At 38.3% G+C, this 19,131-nt stretch overlaps 1 protein-coding gene across 1 annotated transcript in view; it reads right to left on the reverse strand.

The window, feature by feature from the left end:
- Nucleotides 1-19,131, reverse strand: part of Bdp1 (B double prime 1, subunit of RNA polymerase III transcription initiation factor IIIB) — an 85,974-nt gene that overhangs the window by 3,588 nt on the left and 63,255 nt on the right. Inside the window, exons 32-38 of the mRNA XM_051182837.1 lie at nucleotides 18,855-19,032; nucleotides 18,016-18,079; nucleotides 17,352-17,538; nucleotides 14,584-14,785; nucleotides 10,006-10,042; nucleotides 7,808-8,075; nucleotides 5,748-5,994 (exon numbers count right to left, since the gene is read on the reverse strand). Coding sequence (XP_051038794.1) covers nucleotides 5,748-5,994; nucleotides 7,808-8,075; nucleotides 10,006-10,042; nucleotides 14,584-14,785; nucleotides 17,352-17,538; nucleotides 18,016-18,079; nucleotides 18,855-19,032 — 1,183 coding nt within the window. The remainder of the gene's footprint in view (nucleotides 1-5,747; nucleotides 5,995-7,807; nucleotides 8,076-10,005; nucleotides 10,043-14,583; nucleotides 14,786-17,351; nucleotides 17,539-18,015; nucleotides 18,080-18,854; nucleotides 19,033-19,131) is intronic.

Raw genomic sequence — 19,131 nt, forward strand, 5'->3', positions numbered from 1 at the left:
TAAGAACTAGACTTAAACAGCAGTTGGTCATCTCATGGGTGCTGGGGATTGAACTAGGCCCTCAGCTCTCTCTAGTCTCAAAGAGTCAGGGTTTTAGATGGACCACACCATGCATACATGGGCAGGACTGACTGGACTCAGGGAGCTATGAAGCAAAATAAAACACAGACTGAAACTGGGAGAGGGATATGTTGGGGGCTCTGGGGAGGAGTTGGGGAAGAGGTGAGAATTAAAATATATTTTAAAGATATAATGCACATCTCTAATCTCAGCATTTTGGAGGCAGAGGCAGGTAGATCTCTATGAGTTCGAGGCCAGCTTGGTCTATACAAAGAGTTTTAGGACAGTTAAGGCTACATATTGAGATCCTGTCTCCAAAAAATAATAAAGTTTTATTAAAATGAGAAAAGTTGAGGTATTCAACAAATACTGATTACTGACTATGTACCCATGTGTTGGAAAGTTAGACCTATACACAAAAAAGTTCTAATTTAAGTAACAGCTCAAATGTAAAAATATTAAAACAAAACCTACTGTAAGAAGCCATAACAAGACATTTTCACCTCCTAAATTGAGGAGAGTGCTTTCTTCTAAAGTGATTTAAAAATCAAAAGGCAAAAAGGTTCTGACAAATTTACTTACATAAAACTAAAAAAATTTGTGTATGGTAAAAGCAAAAGTAAACAAAATATAAACATATATGGCATATAGAAAACACCACAGCTAATAGCACAAAATGTATCCTTCCTTTAATATTCTTAACACCTCTACACATCACTGTATAGAAAATATATATTACATATGTTATAAGCATATATATATATAGTCAAGTTTTTCTAAAAAGTGAAATGCCCAGAAAACAATATGAATGACTCACATAGAAGTTAAATCTCACACAACAAAAGTATTGCTAATAAGGGCTGGAGAGATAGATGGCTCAGTGGTTAAAAGCACTGACTACTCTTTCAGAGGACCAGAGTTTGATTCCCAGCATCCACATGGCTGCTCACCACTGTCTATAACTCCAAGGTCTGACACCCTCACATAGCCATGCATGCCTATAGAGAATGAACTGGCATGCTGGTACATTCTACAATCTTAAACCCTTGGATCCCAGCTATAGGCCATCTGGGGCTACAAAACAGGATCCTGACTCAATCCAAAAAAAAAAAAAACCAGTATGTGCGCTGGGGTAGGGGCGATAACATAGAAACTGCTGTGGTCCCTTAGAGACAGAGCAGGTAGTATGGATCAAAAGAACAACCATTCATCACTCCTTCTGACCAAGCATTTCTAACAGTATTTATTAATAGAACAAATACTTGTAGAACTCTCTGTAAAGCCCAGGATTCTATACTGCTCTACTAATATCTATTAAGTCTACAGATGAACAGGTAAAATGATCTATTTATAAGACAGCTATTACTGTGCTGTTTGAAATGAAGCATAACTAGGAACAACCCAAATGCCTAATATAAAATTAGTATTACCAAGCAGTACAGCCCAATAATGAAATGCCATCTAGTCATCACAGACAGGCCAGTGAGCGGTGGCATAAGCCTGGGATTTCCACATGTAGAAGACTGAGTCAGGAGGATTAAGATTCATTTTTGAGAATGGAGGATACTCATTCAACAATGAGGATACTTCTATTTTATAAAAATATAACATGCCTATATATAGACATACACAAGTGTTCACATCATCTCTGCTCACAATAGTAAAAAAACTTAGAACAACTGAGATTTCCTTCTACAGGGAAGTAAATTTAAAAACAACAACAACAACAAAAGTCGAGTCTTTAATCCCAGCAGGCAAAAGAATTCTGAGCTTAAGGATAGCCTGGTTTACACACTGAGTTCCAGGACAGCCTTAAAAATACCAGTTCAAATAAAAAAAACAGAAACACAATGGGATACATCCATATCACAGAATACTATTTTTGCACCAAAGTCACAAGCTTCTAGAGCCAGAGACACTGGGCTAGACAGTGAATTTGACAACACACCCCAAGCTATATAATAAAATGCCATCTCAAAATAATTAATAAAAGTAAAACAAACTTGATGGGGCATGTCCTTCTGTATGCTGTGAATGTTTCTCTTATTGGTGGTTTCTCTTATTGGTGGTACCCAAATGTTTGGCAAGAATTTCCCAGTAAAACCTGACAAAAGCTTAAAAAGGGATTCTGAACACAAAAGAACAGAACCAAGCAAGGCTTCTTGGTAGTGGCTCCTTTAAGAGAGGCTTCCTGACTCAGAGCTAGTAACAAAAAAATTGCAAGGCTCTTATAAGAGGCTCTGCTACCCAACACTTAAATGGTGTTTATGAGCAGCAGCCAGCAGCATGCTTCTTGGTGGTGATGGACCTAGAGACTCAGCAGAGTTGTGGCAATAAGCATGGCTTCCACCAGCACCTCCACCAATGAAGTTGAACTCTCAGGAAGCCAAGGAATGGGGAGAGCCAGCTGCCGCTTTAAATCCTAGCCATGCCATTTAGCAGATTAAAGATTCAAGTGGTCAGAAAAAGTTAGAAAGATACAGAAGATGAAAAGCTGTGGATTCCTTCCAGACTAACATGGTTTGATCAACCAAGATGTCCTCAAGCAGTGGCCCAGGTGATCCAACATCTAAGACAGCTGGGACAATGCAGCCTTGAAGACCACTCCAGTCAGAATTTGGCCATGGTTCTGGGTTTTTTCAGGATCCCCACAAAACTGACAGTGCCTCCAAACAGCAGGAAGCAGTTTGGAAAGAACCATGCCCAGATACCCAAATATTGTTTATAAAAGTTTGTTTTCATTTAAATAGGGTTGGTTTAAATGGTTAATGTTCACAGTCAATCTCTTTCCCAAAAAAAAAAAAAAAAAAAAAAAAAAAAAAAAAAGGCCATTTGATACAGAAATGAATACAGAAAGGGCATGGATTTGATGGATTTGGGTTTATTGGTACAAATTTAAGATCAATTTTGTTATATTTCTACTCTTGTTTAGGTATTGTGTTTATACAGCAAAGCTCATTTAAAATGTAATGTATGATTAAATACAGATAATAGATAGTCATCTATAACACTCAAAACTTAGGTTAGTTAGGTTTTCAAGATACACGCAGATATATTTCAAATGGATAGGTATTGTTCAAAACCTTCCAAAGACCTTCAGACCTTAAATGGTTTATTAGGGTCTTTTCATGACAATTAGACACAACTGCTCCTGGCAACTCCAATTAGGTCAAAGAGAAAGATGGGCATTGAAGAAAATCGTTCGAGTTTGCCTGCAACATGGCCATTTGGACAAGAAACTGCTCATGCTTGGCTGCCTGACAACACACTGTCCAAACTGGACAAGCAGGTTACAAAGGAAAGTGACTGTGGAACTTGCCAAGGGATAGGATGGTACGTCAAGGCTCCTGCTTCATCAAAATGTCTGGCAGACATTCTGGGACTAAGAATTTTGGGAGACTGTCCAGGCAGTGAGATTTCTCTGCCAATTCTAGAGTTTATATATTATCCTTTGGGGTCTTTGATGGAATTGAAGACACATAGTTATGGTTATGGCTTTCCTTAATTATGATAAAAGACAAGTTACATATAAAACTTTAGGCCCACAAAGATAGGATAACATACTTTCTTTAAATTTTGTCAAATGTTAGTGGACTAAGTATTGTTAACTATACTTCTTATTTGATAACTGTTTTATTAAATATAATTTTACTATGTTAAAGTTAAAACCTTAGACAGAAAAGAGATGATGGGTAAGGTCCTTCTGTATGCTATGAGTATGTTTCTCTTATTGGTTGAGGAATAAAGCTGTTTTGGCCAATGGACAGGATTTAGCCAGGCAGGAAATCCAAACAGGGATAGAGAAAGGTAGTAGGTGGAGTCAGGAAGAAGCCATGTAGCTGCTGAGGAAGCAAGAGACCCAGGCATCACCAGTAAGCCAAGACCACATGGAGGTATACAGATTAATAAAAATGGGTTAATAATTAAGAAAGAGTAGCCAATAAGAAGCCACCAACCCAACAGTTTATAATTAAAATAAGCCTCTGTGTATTAATTTGGGACTAACAGGCTATAGGACTGGGTGGGATGGAAACTTCCGTCTATACAAACTACCAGAAAAATCATAATTATTAATATGTAAAACTATCTGAATGGATATTCAGGACGCTATCCTGGGATAGGGGAGGACCTAGTCTTAAATGTGTAATTCAATTTAGGTAACATTTCTGAAATGACAGACTAAATGAACAGACTAAGAAGGGGGTGGAGGTGGGAGGCGGGCCAGTCTACATCTACGGACAACTCGAAGGACCTTGGTAGCTATTCTGCATCCTGAATGAACCAATGCCAAAGCTGGAGCACCACTTTATAATGGAACTTTTTTGTATTATGCCTTACAACTGAATGCAAAATTACAAGTATCTCAAAATGAAAATTTTGAAAGAAAGGAAACTTTGAGAAAGGGAACATCAGTGGGAGAGAAAGCTCTTTATCATTTCACAAAGGTCTATTAAGATATTCTGAGAGTCTGTAATTGTTTGTTAATGTAGACAAAGGTCACATAGAAAATAGTACGTTATTTATATAAAAAGGAGGGGGATCTGGATATGACAGCAAAAGAGTAATATAAATCTGTAGGAAGGGAACGCTTCAATAACAAATTATTTTTTAATATGTAGATTTTGAAACAAAGAAAATATTCAAAATAAATATTTTTATTTTTAAGAAAACAAAAATTCAGCAACCTTGAATTTTGCCTCACATTATATACCAAAGCCAATAACCAACACAAAATAAAATCATAAAATCTTCAAAACTGATTATTAAAAATTTTAAAAAAACAACCTTTTTAAAAAGTCTTCTATATTTTGCTGTGACTACATATCCCAAGCTGGCCTTGAACCTATAACCTTCCTACTTTGGACTCCCTTGTAGTCCAAATGTGGACTACCACATTCATCCAGCTGGAGAAAAATTCCAAGTCAAAGGCTCTAAGACAGCAATAAACAAACCAACAAACTGATAATACAACTGAGAAAATTCTAGTAAATATATTTTTTTTTAAAATTCAAGGCACTCGTAATCAAGGAAATAAAAATTCAAAAAATGTAGTAACATCACCCCCTCCATCATATTTAACAAAACTTTTTTGTTAAAATTTTTGTTATTTTGAGATATTAATATCTAACGATGGCAAGACTATGATTACCTGGACTATCACACTGCTAACAGACAATCTTTATGTAAGACATCCTGGCAATGATGCTAATGCTGATGAAGTAGCTCACTGGAAAGCATTTTCCTAGAATGCATGAAGCCCCAAGTTAAATCCCAACACTGTAGGAGAATTAGTAACAACACTATTTTAGCAGTGACAAGTCAGTATGCAGAGGTCACAGGTTTCTTCATCACAGTCCTTGCCGTCAGACAGTTTCAGAATGCACAGACACAACATCAAACGAATTCTACAACTTTGATGATTTGAATTTTTGCATGCCAGAACACTTTTTCCTAAGACAAATAAAACTATAAACAGTACGTCATTTTGCTTCTATAGGTCAGCAGAGTCTTTGGATTGAAAGAATGGCAATTAAGTATCCCATTTACAGCTAGTTCAATACCTCATACTAAAGGAGCTGGAAGCTGTACTAAAATAATTTTTGATATACAACTAAAAATAAATTGCTACAGTTTCATTAGTTGAGATGATCTACATCTCACAATATAACACAACAGTTCTCACATACCTGAGTTGCTGAACTTCCAGTATTATCAGACTGAGTATCAGTAACAACACTTGGAGATGGGAGGGGATCAGAAGATTCATTTTTTTTCTGGTTTGCATTAACTAGATTAGACTTTTTCAAATTTCGTCGTGATATAGGAATATGAGGTTTTAGGCGCTTCTTGCTATGAGTTTGAGTCACTTCATCAGAGTCCAAACTGTTTTTTGGACATATTAAAGACAAAAATCCCAAAGGTCTTCTGCCAGGTCTAGAAATGAAAATGCAAAGATACTCAACAAATCTGTTGTAGATGTACGTACATATGTAATCTCTCACCCATCTACCCTGGTTTTTGTTGTTGATTTACAGAAGGTCTTTTTATATGTAGCTAAGATCTTCCAGCCTCAGCCTCTTAAGTACTGTAATGCTACAGGCATGTATTACCATACTCAGCAAGGCACATTCCTGTGTAAGGTGGTGGTGGCACACACCTTTAATGCCAGCACGGGAGAGGCAGAAGCAGATGAGTTTGAGGCCAGCATGGTCTATAGAGCGAGTTCTAGGATAGCCAGAACTACACAGAGAAACCCTGTCTCAAAACACAAACCAAAAAAAAAAAAAAAAGAACACATTCTTTTCTCTCTCTCTCTCTCTCTCTCTCTCTCTCTGAGGCTTTGGAACCTATCCTGGTACTCAATCAGAGACCTCAAACTCACAGAGATCTGCCAGCCTCTGCCTCCCCAGTGCTGGGATTAAAGGCGAGCACCACCAACGCCTGGCAAAAGACACATTCTTAGTATAACTATTTCTATTAATGCTAGAGTGGCACACTTTTCTAGGTACTGATGACACTATGGGGACAAGTTTAAAATCACACACAAATCACCTGGGGGTGTTATTAAAATGGAGCTCTGACTTTGAAACAGGTGCTGCCTGAGTCTAATGACATCCACAGTGAAACACACTGTGTGCCACAGTGTCCATGGCACAGCCGCTTCTGTGCTGCAAGTGGAATAGGGCGGCTGCAACAGACACCACGGGGCCACTGGAGCCTAGGCACGGCCTTTAGGAACTCCTTCTGAAGGCTATCAGCCTGCCCTCACTTCTGCTTCTCAACCTCTTTTAAACCTGGTGATACTTTCTTACCCTTTTCAAATATCAGTAAACCCTAAAGGTCAGAAAAGATATTAATGAGTTTTACTTTCTGCATTTAAAGAAATAATAATAGTGAAATAAACCCTTTTTGTTTGTTTGTTTAAACAAGGTTTCTTTATGTAGCTCTAGACCAGGCTGGCCTCACTCAACTCAGACATCTGTGTGCCTCTGCCACCTCTCAAGTGCTGGAATTGAAGGGGTGAGCAACCACTGCCCAGACAATGTTTGTTTGTTTGAAAGCAGGGTCTCACTATATATAGCTCTGGCTGTTCTAGAACTTATTATGTAGACCAGGTTGGCCTCAAACTCAGAGATTCACCTGCCTCTGCCTCCTGAGTGCTGGGGTAAAAGGTCAAGCCTTTTAAAGACATACATGCCTTTTCCTCTTAGTGCCAGCTATCCTCAGGTTACCAAGTTAGAGTTTATGATTCAGCTGACAAGCCAGTAATTACTAATTACCCTAAAGACTTCTGTCTAGTGTATATGGGAAAACAATGTGGCAGCAGTCGATAAGGACCTAAAGAGAAACCCATATTAAAAGCCATAAGGAAACGAAGTGACAGATTATCTGGAAATTGAATAAAACAACTTCCAGAGCCACCGGACACCAACTCTATGCTGTATCATCTCATCTACACATTTATGCTTCATACAACACAGTATGTAATCACCAAAACAATGATTGTGAACACACTAGAAAAGAAGTGTGATATGTTCTAAGGTTGTTGTCTGAGACAGTTTCAGTAACACTAAGCTCTGGTCATACAGAATGCACACCTGCTGAACATCGTCCCTTCCCATAACTGATGGAGGCTACATTTATAAAGCAACTAGGCACTGGGTTTTATGCTCTGCTTAAGCATGTTATATATGGTTTCTACCCATCCGGGGACAGGGGGATAGTCCTAAAGAGTTTTTAACAATACCTGATCAGAGGGGGTTTTGAAGATGATGACATCATGCTATCCTTTTGTTCGGAACTGGAAACAGGATCAGTTTTCTCTTCTTTATCAGACACCATCTCATCCTGAGGTAACTGAGTCATAGTCTTTTCCACACATGGATCTTTTATTTCATTAGGAGATCTCGTTCCTGCATTCTGAAAAGTTGGTTCATTGTGTTCCTTTTGTGGTTTGGGGGTTGTATGTGTACTCTCTGAGATAGGTAAAATACATTGTCCCATGCAAGACTCCTCTTCACAGAGAAAAACAGAGAAGAAAGAGAGTGTGCATATTGAAATATTTAAAAGCAGTCAATTACACTGGAGTATCTGAAGGGAAAACCTATGGTGCTCTATAAACAAACCTAGCTCAGCAAAAACATTCTATACTATAATCAGTGGAGTAGAATATTAGGATTACCAGTTAAAGTACAGCATGGTTGCTTAAGCATATAATCCCAGCACTCAAAAAGCTAACACTAAAAAGCTGCTGCATGAGTTTGAGGCCAGCCTAAGCTACAGAGTTCTAGGACAGCCAGTCCTATAGAGTAAGACCCTATATTTACAAAAGAAGGAAGAAAAAGTCAAAGAAAAATGACTCGAGGAAATGGAGTTTGGTAAGACCCTATATTTACAAAAGAAGAAAAGGAAGAAAAAGTCAAAGAAAAATGACTCGAGGAAATGGAGTTTGCCATCGTAGTAGATCAAAAACAGCCTCCATGTGACATCAGGATTAACCAGTAGGGGAAACAAGTATAAACTCTATCCCCAGGAGAAAAACAGCAAGCATATCAGCAAGCACAAAAGATACCATAGGAGAGCTGAAAAGCATGCAGTAACAGGAAGGCTAAGGTAAAAAACAAGGAACCAAGGCCAGCAATTAGGACAGACAGCCTGGTGTACGCACTGAGCTCCCGGCCAGTGCTACATATTGTGTCTCCGGTGTGGTGATACATGCCAGAATCCCAGCAGTTGGGAGGCAAAAGCAGAAAAGATTGCCACAAGTTCAAGGACAGCCAGGAATAGATAATGAAATGAAAAAAACAAAACAGACAGGACCCAGAATCTGTTCCACCAATGTGTAAAATGGCAAAAACACAGGAAACGTTAAAAGGCAAGTCAGCATGACTCCTCCCTCCTGAACTGGGAAAATGCATGACGAAGAACTCAAGTCTACTAGTAAAAAATGATCACTGATTTCAAAGACACAAACAAATAAATAAATGAAGTATAGAAATCAAGTCAGCAACACAGATGTGAACGTGAGCATGTAAACTGAGATGTTTGAGGAGTGGGGAATAGAGATAGGGAACAGCAGGGACAGGCAGAATGAGGAACACAAAGAAAAATGTTGGAAATCAAAAAATGAATCAAATTAAAACCACAGTGGAAGCCAGGCAGGAGTGACGCATGCCTTTAATCCCAGTGCTTGGGAGGCAGAGGCAGGCGAATCTCCATGAGTTCGAGGTCAGCCTGGCCTGAGTGCCAGGAGAGGCTCCAAAGCCACACAGAGAAAGAAGCCCTGTCTCAGAAAAAAAAAAAAAAAAAGAAAGAAGAAAGAAAGAAAGAAAGAAAGAAAGAAAGAAAGAAAGAAAGAAAGAAAGGAGAAAAAAAAAACAAAAAACATCACAGTGGAAAGCATTCACAATAGACCAGACCATCCTTCTCCCAAAGATATTAATATAAATATAACAGAACAGTAGTAATAGAAACAGAGATGTAATTCAGTGCAATAAATAAGTAGAAATAAATATACAACTACAGCCACCTGATTTTCAATAAAGGAACAAAAACATTGGAGAAAAGACAGCCTAGTCTCTTCAACAAATAGTGCTAGGAAGACTAAAGCTAGTTAGCTAACTTTAAAATGTATCAAAGACCTTACTGTAAGTCTGAATTTCCTGGAGTGAAACATAAGAAAAATGCTTCAAAGTATAAGCACAGATGAGGGATTTTTAAACGATATTACGTCTCTTCAAATGTAGTTACATTAGGGTTATTAGATGTTTTAGCCATGGTGGTTCTTAAAGAATTACTGCTAGTGGTATATTAAAGAGTAAATTACAAAGAGAGGCCACTGATTTGAGATAAAGACGAGTAAGGCTCTGTTTCAAGCTCAAAATGCATCAGAAATAATCAGGGTGCTAAGTAAAATATAGTCATACTTAAACTGATCTCACTCACCTGTTTTCTCAAACACATTTAATTCCTTTGGACATACCTGTTTCAAGAAAACATACAAAAAGTTTTAGAACTCCATTTATTAAGTAAAATTAAAATTCTACCCCTTCAATCATGCACTAGTAAAAGCTCTAGAGTCAGGCAGAATTATACCACCAATTAAACATTTGTGAAAAAGATGCATTGCTAATATTTAAACTGCTCCAGAGCACAGGGAAAAAGTAAAAACTGTTGGACTTCTGTCTCAGGCATAATATTGATACCAACTGCCAAATCTCAAAAGATATCAATGAAACCATTTTTCATGTTTATAATGCTGAGTATCCAAGTCAGGGTCTCACACAAGCTATGCACTCTCTCTACCAGTGAGGTACATTTCTGACCCATCAACTCAAGCACCTTTAAAAAGAGCCAATCAACAAACTAATACATCACGGCCAATTAGTCATCCATTTCAAAACTGTAAAGACGGTTCAACATGATAAAAGTCTACTTTAGAACTTCACAAAGTCAAGAGGAGAAAATTTATATTTATTTACATAAATATTCATTCTTTAGGGGAAAAGTTTAATTAAAAAAAAAAAAAAAAGAGGACTAAGGGTTTTATGATGTTTCCCAGATTGATTTCAAACTCTTAGACTCAAACAAAGTACACAGTATGCTACCTTGGGTTGAAAACAGTGGAGCACAAAGCTGGCTGTGGTAGCACTTATCTATGATCCTGCCCTGGAAGGCACAGGTAAAATAATCTTCAGTTTGAGTCCAGCCTGGGGTACATTACCAGATCTTTTGTCTCAAAATAAAGGAAAGACAGGGAAAAAACTTTGCATGCACAATATTTTATTGTTAAAATAAAAACAAAGCTAATAAACCAAACTGACAAACAAGGCCTGTAGACATTGTCCTTTCTTTTCTATTTTTATTATTCTTATGTATATCTTGTCTGCAAGTAATGTCCCTGCACAATATGGCTGTCTGATGCCCTTGGAGGCCAGAAGAGGGGACCAGAGCCACTGAGACAGGAGTTACAGACAGTTATGAACCGTCATGTGAGTGCTGGGAATCAAACCCAGGTGCTTTTCACTGATGAGCCTACTCTTCAGCCCCATACATATATTCTTAATATACTGATAGCAACATACATTTTTTCATTTGTATTTTAGCTTTAAATAAGTGGGGAGGGAATAATCTGTGAGTGTGGATGGATGTCAGAAGACAGCCTCTGGTGTCATCCTCGGGAATATTAATCACCTTTTTGGAGACAAGTCACTTATTGGCCAGGTGCTTACCAATAAGCCTCACCTACTTAACTTGATGGCTCCTCTGGTTGTCTGCCTAGCACTAGGATTTCAAGCAGCTACCATGCCTGGCATCTTCATTGAGTTCTAGAAACTGAACACAGCTCATCACGCTTTAACTCTGTCTACTGAGTTTTTACCTTGCCCCCACAGTTATCCCTTTTGAATGGAATAATAGGCAATCTAGGTTTGCTACTGTAATACATTAAAGGTGGTGGCACACACCTTTAACCCGTGATCAGGAGGCAGAGGCAGAGGGTTCTCTGAGTTCTACACTAGCTCTGTCTACAAGCCTACATGGTGAGACCCTGTCTCAAAGTAACAAAAGACAACAAAACAAACAAATACATGTAAACTACATTTTCCCCAGTCACCAGATACTCTGGGCGTCCTGCTAGTAACCCAGGGCCCACTGAAAGCAAAGCAAGCGCTCTGCTGCTGAGCTGTGCCTCTTGCTGAAACAGACTGGCACAACACCAAGTCTTCCAGACAACACTAGCAAACCACTGAAGCCACTCACTCTCTAATTTTAAAAACTGTTACCAGAAAGTTACAGCAAGGGGGATAGGGAGAGATGCTCAGTGGTTAAGAGCATTTGTTGTTCTTGCAGGGGAACTGGATTCAGTTCCTAACACACATGGTACATTTATATATATGAAGGCAAAACACTCATACATACAAAATAAAATAACTAAGACTAAAAAGAATTCCTTAAAAAAATAAAGTTTTGGTGAGCAATATTAAAGTTATTGTTCCTGCCCAAGCCACTGTTCTCTCACAGTGTAAATTAAAACATTTTCCCCCTATAGCAAAGTAAATTTAATCAACAGGTCACAAACAGTGACACATACCTATAATTTAAATATTCTAAAACTACAGGTAGAGACCACTTCAGGGGGTCAGATGGTCCTTTCACAAGAGTCACATACCAGATATTAAATTATGATTCATAACAGTAGCAAAATTACAATTATGAAGTAGCAAAGAAATAATTTTGTGGTTAGGGGTCACAACATGAGGAAACATATTAAAAGATCATGGTATTTGGAAGGTTGAGAACTACAACTCTAGACACTGAAGCAGAGGATTGAGTCCAGCCTGGAGTATACAGTGAGAGTCTGTATCAAACAACAATCACAGCAAAAAGAACCCTTTACACACACACACACACACACACACACACACACACACACACACACACGGGGGGGGGGGGGGATGAGAGAGCTTTGTCTCACTTCTGATAAAACCATACAATAGCCAGGGAGCTAACACATGATTATACTCTCAACACCAACAAGACAGGCAAAACAATCCCTGCCCAAGTTCCATGACAATCTGATTTTCACAGCTAGACTGTTCCTTAGAAAAACAAAACAACAAAAAAAGTCTGTCAATAGACCTTGGGTACAGCCGTGGTAGAGCACCTGTCTAGCATGTAAGAAACAAACCCTAGAAACAAACCTAGCAATGCAAAAATAAGCAATAAACAAAAGAATCTCTCTGTTCTAGCTTTGCTTTCTACCTTGTAATTCAAAGCCCAGTGTGTGAAAATGTATAAAACAGCAAAGTAGGGCTGGAAAGATGGCTCAGTCGTTAAAGGCTACGCTCACAACCAAAAAGAAAAAGTTAATTTTTTAAAAATCTGCATTAAAAAGGTAGTTAAACTGGGCGATGGTGGCGCATGCCTTTAATCTCAGCACTCAGGAGGCAGAAGCAGGCGAATCTCTATGAGTTCGAGACCAGCCTGGTCTACAAGAGCTATATCATCCAGGGCAGCCTTCAAAGCCACAGAGAAAACCCTGTCTCGAAAAAGAAAAAAAGAAAAGAAACCCTAAATACTTCCATATCATTAACATTTACATATAAGAAAATAAAACGAAAAAAGAAGCCTTTCAGATCCATTAATGGAAATGTCATGCCAGATGAGGTAGCACAGGTTTTTAATCCCAGCACACGGGAGGTAGAGGAAGACAGGTCCCTGAGCCAGTCTGGTCTAGAGCAAGTTTCAAGACAGACAGGACTATACAGAGAGACCCTGGCTTTGTTTTGTTTTGTTTTTGTGGGGTTGGGGGGGGGGGGAAAGCAAGAAAGAAAACAATAATACATTTTAAAAAAACAAGAATATAGAAGTCATTTCACAAAAATACCAGAAATAAGTAGTCTTAAGCACATGGAAAGATGCTTAATTTTACCAATAAACACACAAAATTAAGAATAGGGAATACCAGGACTGGTGAGACAGCTTAGTGGTTAGGAGCACTGGCTGCTCTTCCAGAGGACCCGGTTCAATTCCCAGAGCACCTACATCTATCTGTAACTCCAGTTCCAGAAGATCCAACATTCTCACACAGACATACATATACTAATACACGTGAAATAAAATAGTAACACTAATAAATAAATAAATAAAATTTTTAAAAAATAATATGGAATGCCAACTTTTTCCTATCAGATAATTAACAGTGATATTTTGTCTACTACCAAAAACTATTGGCCTTCAACTTTTCCTTTGAGAACATAATTTTAAGTTGATTTTTCACAGTGAAGTTACAGATTACAACGCATATCAGAAACATAACAAAAAACAAAAGAGTCCTCGGAAACTAGCAGCGTGAACAGACTGTATCGATGAGGTCTGACTAGACTAGATTTCCTGAGGTAGTGATAACTGGACTAAGAGTGTGATGTTTCATAAGGAAATGGTCCACGCAGATGGGAAAACAAATGAAATGCCTCAGTACACGATGGATTTAGAGCACTCGAGGGACTGAGAGAGGGCCACTGTGGCTAGACAGTGAGGGGACACTAGCACAGAATGACATTGGAGAGACAGGAACTTACAGGGCCTCAGAAGGTATGGTCACACTCCTGAGAACAAAGGGAAGGTTAACACGCGATGGGGAAGGTATTACTATTATTTTTTTCACACATCAGAAAATTCATTCAGAGCCCTGAAGGTGTTAATCCACAGCCCACAGTAACTAGGTGGGGGTAGACAGAGTGAAGATTCAGATTGACATGAAACTATTGGCCTTATTTTCAGCCATTGTAGGTTTCCTGATTAATGTTCATCAATTATTTTTTTGAACTGGTTAAAAATGGTCATCCCAAACTACCTTTACCTGAATTACTAATGATGAGAAATATCAGAAACATGTCTGTGAGTGTGTGTGTGTGTGCACGTGTGTGTACATACATAAGTATAAAAGTTTAGGGGCAGATGGGAAGAATAAACAGATCCTTGGCATATGGCCAAGGCACTTGCTTAGTAATCTAATCTCACCTCAGAGGCACATTCTTGACAATCAATTCCTGGAGTAACTGAAGACTTCTTGGCAGGAGGTACAAGAATGTTTTCATCGGGACTACAATGAAATCTCTTCCTAGACATAGGGTCCACCTTAGCAGGAAGCTTTTCAGAATCACTACTTCCAGAAGATAAGCATAGGGCATCTTGAACAACTGAAGTTGCTTGTAAACTCCCACTGCATAAAAACAATACATGCAAACCAGTGAATTAGAAGCTACTTAGTGAAGTAACTATTCCAATGAGAGGTCTAATGAGTACAGAAACAAAAACTAGTAAATAATGGTCACAGCAACAAAAATAGCAGTTTGGGGTACTTTCATACTTAAAGGCTCACAACTTCAATTCAATAAAACTGAATTAAATCTAAGGAAAATATATAGTGTTTTCTTTGCTTGTAAATCTTTAATTCTCAAACAAGTTTCACGGAAAGATCATATCTCCAAATACAAAAAAAAAAAAAAAAAAAAAAAAAAAAAAAAAAACAAACAAACAAACAAAAATAGAATTGTATGGCATATACACTTTTTGGTTGTTGCTCATTTGTTTGTGGCATAGTATTCAAGTAGCTCTGGAAGTTCTAGAACTCTAAAGAGCTGGCCCATATTTCTTTAGTGCTGGGATTAAAGGTGTATGCCACCATACCTGTCCCAAGTATGTATGTTTAAATGGCATCTTAAATATAAAAACAAAGTGTCTCCTTTAAGTCACCACGTAATTACTAAATAAGATCTCCACAATAGCCAACAACGTCAGTGAATGTCATAGTACTCAATTTTATAAAAAATAAAAAATAACACTGATGTGGAAAAGGAAAAGATAGACCCCAAAATAGTAATATTGTCTTTCCACACCCAACTCTCAACAACATAGACCAACCAGACAGACAAAATACCCACAAATATATTAAGTTGCACTAAAACCAAATGGGTTTAGGCACAGAGATTTAATAATATACCCAAACAAAAATTTGATTAAGGAAATTAGAAGGGAAAATAAAAGTTCCTAGAATCCGGGGATTTGGGAGATGGCTCCATCAGTCTAGCGCTGCTGTAAGAACGAGGCTCTGAGTTCAGATCTTCAGATCCCACATAAACAGCCAGGTGCAATAGCATGTGCCTGTGACCTCAGAGCTTTCATTTTTTGGTGGGGAAGGGACAATAAGACATTGGTTAGTCAGTCTAACTAAATCAGTGAGACATCTGTCTGAAGAAAAATACAGAGTAAGAGGCTCAGCAGTAAGGAGTCCTTATTTCTTGGCCTGGGATAATGGTGCACTCCTTTACCTTAGCACACAGGAGGCAGAGGCAGGTAGATCTCCATTGAGTTTGAGGTCAGCCTGATCTATATAAAGAGTTCCAAGACAGGTAGGGCTAAACAGACTCTATTAAAACAAACAAACAAACAAAACACCAACTAAACAAATAAAAGGCAAGGGGAGGAGGAAGAGGCAGGCAGTGGTGGCGCAGCCTTTGATCCCAGCACTGGGAGGCAGAGGCAGGCAGGTCTCTGAGTCTGAGTCCAGCCTGGTCTACGTGAGTTCCAGGATAGCCAGGGTTGTTACACAGAAAATTCCCATCTCAAAAACCAAAAATTAAAAGAAAAAGAAGATGATGAGAGATTACTTGTTCTTGAGGACTCAGGTCTAGTTTACAGTACCCACACGTTAGTGCACAGCCATGTGGCACTCCAGCTCCCATACAGAAGAGCTGTGCTAAGTAGAAAGTTTGTAGCTATGACAATTAAACTAACACTAAACAGGAAAATAAAGCTTGGGTGAAAGCATAGCTGGTAAAGTAGTTGCCTCAAAAGCATGAGGTCCATGTCTAGAACAGACATAAAAAAACAAAAAACAAAAAAATAAACCCAGCTGGACATGAAGGCATGCATGTATTCCCAGGGTTAGAGAGGGGGAGAATGGCTGATGGGTGGGGAGGCTGTTAACCAACCAGACCGGCCTATCTGGTGAGGTCCAGGCCAGTAGCAGACTGTCTCAAAACTAATGTGGATGCCATCCAATGTTGTATTGCAGCTTCCATGCACAAAGGCACATAGGCCCCACACCAAACAAACAAACAAAAACAAAACATCAACATATAGTGTGCAATCTATGCTTTAGGAAGGCAGTAACTGAATCCAAACGTGTAGATGGCAAGTGAAAGATAGATGAATGAAATAAGCAGGTACGTCTTTGCCAGTTAGCTAAACTTATCAAAACAGAGAACAATTGCCCCCAAAATGGCGACAGGGGATATTACAATACCACTGAAATTAAATGAATCATTATGAAAAGCATATGCCAATAAACTGGAAGCTCTAGAAGAAAGACATAAATGTCTGGTGCATCTGACCTCCCAAAACTGAAGCAAGAGGAGGGGGAAACTATTTAAGAGTAATAACCAACACAGAATTGACACTGAAGTAGTAATAAAAAGTCACTCAATAAAGATCTCAGAACCAGAGGAATTCACTAATAAATTTTTAACACACTTAAAGAAAATCAATCTATTCAGCAAAACTCTTCCAAATTTACTGTATGAAGCCAGTGTTACCTTGCAAAACCTGATGACAGAGTAAACACAACTGTGCTGAATACAATGCAGAACAGCATTAATTTGTGCTGTTTAACAGTTGTGATTTTATAAAAACAAATGGCAGTGTATGGTTAACTTGTTTAATACTTGATTCATGAAGTACCTTTCCTCTTGATAAAACAATTTAACTTTTTTTTTTTTTTTTTTTACCTCAGGTCCCCTCTTTCTACTGTGTTCCCAGATTTCACCAATATAGGTGCTGGCAGTAGAGAGCTTGGCATTAACTGCATGGAGGCATCAGTAAATCCTTCTGTTGCATCAGTTGGGATTTCCACCAAAGTTAAAATGAATGCTTGTTCATCTTCTCCATCTTGCTGTAGATTAGTAAATAGATTCACTGTCAAAGTTAAAAGTTATGAATGAAAAGCTAAACCAAGAAGTAGCAGAAAATCATTATTTCATCTCTTAAAGAGTCTCATGACTTACAGTGCCAAGACTAAATAAAAATTTAAAATACATCCTCCAACCCCCAATAGCATAGACAGGATATTTTATGTGAAGCATTTATAATTTTGAATAACATTGGTAAACTCCATACCTGTATTTATGACTGTTATTCTCATTGGCTTATTCTTAAGTCTATTTTGTGTTTTTCCATAGTTACAAAAAGGCCAGGTGTAGTGGAACACACCTTAAAAACCAGCCCTGGAAGGGGGAAGGCATGGAGAAGCAGGACTACCTCTGTGAGTTCAAGGCTAGCCTGTTCTACTTAGCAAGCTCCAGGACTACACTGAAAGACTCTGTCTAAAAAAAAGTTAAAACATAAAAATTATACTACACATCTATGACAATTGCAGAAAGCAGCTTTTCATACCTGTTACGTCTTGAGGACTGATCATATTTTCTTGTTGGACTTCGGGAATATTAGATGGTACAATCTGCCATTTAAAAAAATTGAAAAGAAACTGAGGTTTGAGAAAGTCTAACAATTTAACATATGGTAAAGAGACTGTCTCCAACCTAAAGGCGTATCTTAAATGTACAATTTTAAGTGTTTTAAAGGCTTTTAGTTGTGTCAATGAATATCTGACTTACATAAGCTTAAAACACCCTGATTAAATTGTTACATGTGAGTACATGAATTTAATTCATGTTCCCATTGCAGCAGACACTGGGTAGATAAAATCTCAATGGAGATGAAGTATACTCTCCTTGCCTCCACTGTGTTCCCCTCCTGTTTTCCACAAACTACCATATACAGATTATAATTCTATAATGTTTAAAACCTGCAGGCTTTCATTTTGAAACAATGTGAACAACTGATTCAAGTAGGTTCGTAGATACCAAAGCTATTGAGTAACAAGAGCTGGATCTCACTAGACAAATTTCTAGCACTAAGAAGAAAAAAATGTCCTTATAACCAAGAAATCTCACAGACACCATCCTAGCCAAGTGATCAGAAAGTATTTCCACTAACAGGTCAAAGTGGCATCATGCCACACAAAAGGAGTAACCCAGCCCCAAAACTACACAGAATGGTAACAGTGAGTCTGAATGCAGCACCCACTGCCACTCTGCTGTAGGACAAACCTTTATGTATTTATAAAAGGTCTGCTGAATTGAAAATAAGAAAGTCTACTATATGTAAACTGTTTTTCTAAATGGAGAAAAAGTAACCCACACTACCCATTATCATACTCAGTATTCCTTTACCTCTGGCACCTGAAGCATGAGCATGCTGCTGTCTTTAGAGTTTTCTCTGAGGGGCTCTTCAGCAGGGCTCTCACCCAGACCCTGACCTGAATCAAGTGTGTGGGGCCCGATCTCAGAAGAAGCAACTGCAGCACCCGGCATCTGAACCTCTTGCAAATTCGCCTCCTGACCTTCACTTCTGAAATATTTCAGCACATTATTTTAATAATGTGTCAGTCAACCAAACATGGAATTATTTTTAGACCTAGGTATCATCGCTTAATGTGGTATTTTCAAA

Source organism: Phodopus roborovskii, unplaced genomic scaffold (genome assembly GCF_943737965.1).
Source record: "Phodopus roborovskii unplaced genomic scaffold, PHOROB, whole genome shotgun sequence".
NCBI classification, from domain to species: Eukaryota; Metazoa; Chordata; class Mammalia; order Rodentia; family Cricetidae; genus Phodopus; species Phodopus roborovskii.